Genomic DNA, 5000 nt, shown 5'->3' on the forward strand with positions numbered 1-5000 from the left:
AAAAGTGCTGACAAAGTGAGGACCAGCATTTCCACTTTATAAATCAACACAATTACAAATATCTATTTCATGAATGACATCTATATAGAACTACTGGTTGCAGTACCATAAAATGTCTGCAGGTGGAGCCCCAGACGTTTTTTTTTTTGTATTTTTGGTCCAAAATTTGACAAAAACATCATACTTATAGTATGTCGAACAAAATGTGTTTGTTTTTTTTTGTTGACAAATTGAGTATAACATGTTATAGCAACCTAAGGAAGTGATTTCAATGAAAACATAAAAAAATGTAAAAATTGTTGTAAAAATGACTTCTCACTTTGTTGGTTAAAAACCCTCATTGGTCCTCAGTATGCCGCAAGTACAAGAACACACACACAGACACACACACACACACACACACACAGACACACACACACACACACACACACACACACACACACACAGACACACACACACACACACACACACATAGAGAGAGAGACACACACACCAAAGTCACTCACTCTCTCACACCAAAGTCACTCACTCTCCCACACCAAAGTCACTCACTCTCACACACCAATGTCACTCACTCTCTCACACCAAACTCACTCACTCTCTCACACCAAAGTCACTCACTCTCCCACACCAAAGTCACTCAATCTCACACACCAAAGTCACTCACTCTCCCACACCAAAGTCACTCACTCTCCCACACTAAAGTCACTCACTCTCACACACCAGTCACTCACTCTCCCACACCAAAGTCACTCACTCTCACACACCAAAGTCACTCACTCTCACACACCAAAGTCACTCACTCTCTCACACCAAAGTCACTCACTCTCCCATACCAAAGTCACTTACTCTCCCACACCAAGTCACTCACTCTCCCACACCAAAGTCACTCACACCAAAGTCACTCACTCTTCCACACCAAAGTCACTCACTCTCCCACACCAAAGTCACTCACTCTCCCACACCAAAGTCACTCACTCTCCCACACTAAAGTCACTCACTCTCACACACCAGTCACTCACTCTCCCACACCAAAGTCACTCACTCTCACACACCAAAGTCACTCACTCTCACACCCCAAAGTCACTCACTCTCTCACACCAAAGTCACTCACTCTCCCATACCAAAGTCACTCACTCTCCCACACCAAAGTCACTCACTCTCCCACACCAAAGTCACTCACACCAAAGTCACTCACTCTCCCACACCAAAGTCACTCACTCTCCCACACCAAAGTCACTCACTCTCCCACACCAAAGTCACTCACTCTCACACCCCAAAGTCACTCACTCTCTCACACCAAAGTCACTCACTCTCCCATACCAAAGTCACTCACTCTCCCACACCAAAGTCACTCACTCTCCCACACCAAAGTCACTCACTCTCACACCCCAAAGTCACTCACTCTCTCACACCAAAGTCACTCACTCTCCCATACCAAAGTCACTCACTCTCCCACACCAAAGTCACTCACTCTCCCACACCAAAGTCACTCACTCTCCCATACCAAAGTCACTCACTCTCCCACACCAAAGTCACTCACTCTCCCACACCAAAGTCACTCACTCTCCCACACCAAAGTCACTCACTCTCCCACACCAAAGTCACTCACTCTCCCACACCAAAGTCACTCACTCTCCCACACCAAAGTCACTCACTCTCCCACACCAAAGTCACTCACTCTCCCACACTAAAGTCACTCACTCTCACACACCAGTCACTCACTCTCACACCCCAAAGTCACTCACTCTCTCACACCAAAGTCACTCACTCTCCCATACCAAAGTCACTCACTCTCCCACACCAAAGTCACTCACTCTCCCACACCAAAGTCACTCACTCTCCCACACCAAAGTCACTCACTCTCCCACACCAAAGTCACTCACTCTCCCACACCAAAGTCACTCACTCTCACACCCCAAAGTCACTCACTCTCTCACACCAAAGTCACTCACTCTCCCATACCAAAGTCACTCACTCTCCCACACCAAAGTCACTCACTCTCCCACACCAAAGTCACTCACTCTCCCACACCAAAGTCACTCACTCTCCCACACCAAAGTCACTCACTCTCCCACACTAAAGTCACTCACTCTCACACACCAGTCACTCACTCTCCCACACCAAAGTCACTCACTCTCACACACCAAAGTCACTCACTCTCACACCCCAAAGTCACTCACTCTCTCACACCAAAGTCACTCACTCTCCCATACCAAAGTCACTCACTCTCCCACACCAAAGTCACTCACTCTCCCACACCAAAGTCACTCACACCAAAGTCACTCACTCTCCCACACCAAAGTCACTCACTCTCCCACACCAAAGTCACTCACTCTCCCACACCAAAGTCACTCACTCTCACACCCCAAAGTCACTCACTCTCTCACACCAAAGTCACTCACTCTCCCACACCAAAGTCACTCACTCTCCCACACCATAGTCACTCACTCTCTCACACCAAAGTCACTCACTCTCTCACACCAAAGTCACTCACTCTCACACACCAAAGTCACTCACTCTCTCACACCAAAGTCACTCACTCTCCCACACCAAAGTCACTCACTCTCCCACACCAAAGTCACTCACTCTCCCATACCAAAGTCACTCACTCTCCCACACCAAAGTCACTCACTCTCCCACACCAAAGTCACTCACTCTCCCACACCAAAGTCACTCACTCTCCCACACCAAAGTCACTCACTCTCTCACACCAAAGTCACTCACTCTCACACACCAAAGTCACTCACTCTCTCACACCAAAGTCACTCACTCTCCCACACCAAAGTCACTCACTCTCCCACACCAAATTCACTCACTCTCCCACACCAAAGTCACTCACTCTCCCACACCAAAGTCACTCACTCTCTCACACCAAAGTCACGGTTTATAAAGTGTGTTTAACAGTGAAGATAAAGACGTGATCATGTGACTTCAGTCACTGACTCTGTTTTCTTCATCAGAGGAAAATGTTTCCTTTGGGTTCATGTGTGTGTGTGTGTGTGTGTGTGTGTGTGTGTGTGTGTGTGTGTGTGTGTGTGTGTGTGTGTGTGTGTGTGTGTCTAACTTTTCTCAGTGTTTCCTGGTTACAGCACTTGTTAAAACCTTGTTGCTCGGCAACACAGTTTCGTCCAATGAGGCGAGTTGTAGCGTGGACGTCTCTTGGCAGCAGCTCGAGGTTCGAGAGGATTTGTTTCCGTTTGCTGGAGCTTTTTTCTCTCGTTATCTTCAGATTAACGAGGCTCCAGCTGCTGCTTCATCGTTAGCTTCTTCATCATCATCATCATCATCATCATCAGTTTTTATGAAGCGTTTTAATGAAGTCACAGAGTTTAAAGAAGATATTTAAAGGTTTAAATGTCGATTCATTTCCAGCGAAAACCTGAAGCTAATGTAGCATGCTAACATTCAGTCAACTGAAATAAAGTTGAAACAGACATTTTATTCATAAATGTCAGTGTAGCACTCCTGTTAGCAGCAGTAGCAGCAGAGTTAGCATATTTACAGTTAGCATTGTTAGCTGTTGTGATGTTAGTGTTAGCAAACTTTGCTTTCTTCAGAAACAGTTCTGAAGTAAAACTTCTGTTTTATTAATTTCATTTTAAAATGAAGATTTAAACCAGACGCTGCTTTGCTGTTGTTCGCTAACAGTGGCTAACGACCCGCGATGCTAACTCTCTCAGTTACGACTTCCAAGCTCCAATTAAAATGGAACACACACCTAGCATTAGCATTCATAGCTATAGTAGCATCAGTGTTGCTGTGGAGTTTCTCCTGTTGTTGCCATGGTAACAGAGACACTAGTATCTCCATCATTTACATTAGGACCAGGTTTTGGTCTCCATGGACAACTGGTCCTGATGAAAAAAAAAGACAACAAATACACACACACACACACACACACACACACACACACACACACACACACACACACAGTACATGTTCTTGTTACCACGGTAACCAGCTCTGTCTGAGCATCAGTGCTTGTTTATTATGGGATGTCTGACAGTTTAATCTCCCTGCAGCTGCAGATTTGGATGTAGATTATAAATAGACACACACACACACAGACGCACACACACACACACACACACACACACACACACACATGAAATTAAATGGAGAATAAATATATTTTAAGTTCATTGTGACAAATGTGTGTGTGTAGGCAGAGTTGCCATGGTAACGTCTGTGTACTATATGAACAGTGATATGTGTTTATATGCAGCTACACAGTGTGTGTGTGTGTGTGTGTGTGTGTGTGTGTGTGTGTGTGTGTTGCAGCTCTCTCTCCTGTGAAGCTGTGGGCGATCGACCGTCAGTGTTTCCAGACCATAATGATGAGGACCGGACTCATCAAACACGCAGAGTACATGGACTTCCTCAAGAGGTCAGAGCTCACTGTCATGGCCGCCCTCATGGCTACCTGCAGACCCCGCCCACAATATTCAAACAGTCTCCGCCCCCTCCCTGTCCCCGCCCCCTCCCTCTCTGTCTCCGCCCCCCCTCCTTGTCCCCGCCCCCTCCTCTCCAGTGTCCCGTCCTTCCAGACTCTCTCAGAGGAAACTCTCAGTAAACTCGCTGATGTCATGGAGGAGGTGAGACATTGAATAAGCCACGCCCATCAAATGATGTCAATCACCTGTGCCTCAGTGCAAGCCCCGCCTCCTTTAGACGTTAAATTAGTCGCACACATGGTACTGTTATCGACTCACTGTTAGCCTCTGAAGTTAGCCTCTGACGTTAGCCACTGACGTTAGCGTCTGACTTTAGCCTCTGACATTAGCCACTGAAGTTAGCCTCTGGCATTAGCCCTTGACGTTAGCCTCTGACGTTAGCCACTGACGTTAGCGTCTGACGTTAGCCTCTGACGTTAGCAACTAATGTTAGCCTCTGAAGTTAGCCTCTGATGTTAGCCTCTGACGTTAGCCTCTGAAGTTAGCAACTGACGTTAGTCTCTGACGTTACCCTCTGACGTTAGCCTCGGAAGGAGGCGGAGC

General features: G+C 46.7%; 1 protein-coding gene across 5 annotated transcripts in view; it reads left to right on the plus strand.

Moving 5' to 3' along the window:
• LOC310939732 (cGMP-dependent protein kinase 1-like) overlaps window positions 1-5000 on the plus strand; it is a 19546-nt gene that overhangs the window by 4243 nt on the left and 10303 nt on the right. For all 5 annotated transcript variants that reach the window (XR_014593052.1, XR_014593053.1, XR_014593054.1 and 2 more), the window contains 2 exons: window positions 4285-4390; window positions 4535-4598. Coding sequence is in view for 1 of the 5 variants with exons in the window: in XM_083904561.1 (XP_083760687.1) it covers window positions 4285-4390; window positions 4535-4598 (170 nt within the window). In the remaining 4 variants the exon portion in view is untranslated. The remainder of the gene's footprint in view (window positions 1-4284; window positions 4391-4534; window positions 4599-5000) is intronic.

This window comes from Microchirus variegatus, assembly GCF_963457635.1.
Source record: "Microchirus variegatus genome assembly, chromosome: 18".
NCBI classification, from domain to species: domain Eukaryota; kingdom Metazoa; phylum Chordata; class Actinopteri; order Pleuronectiformes; family Soleidae; genus Microchirus; species Microchirus variegatus.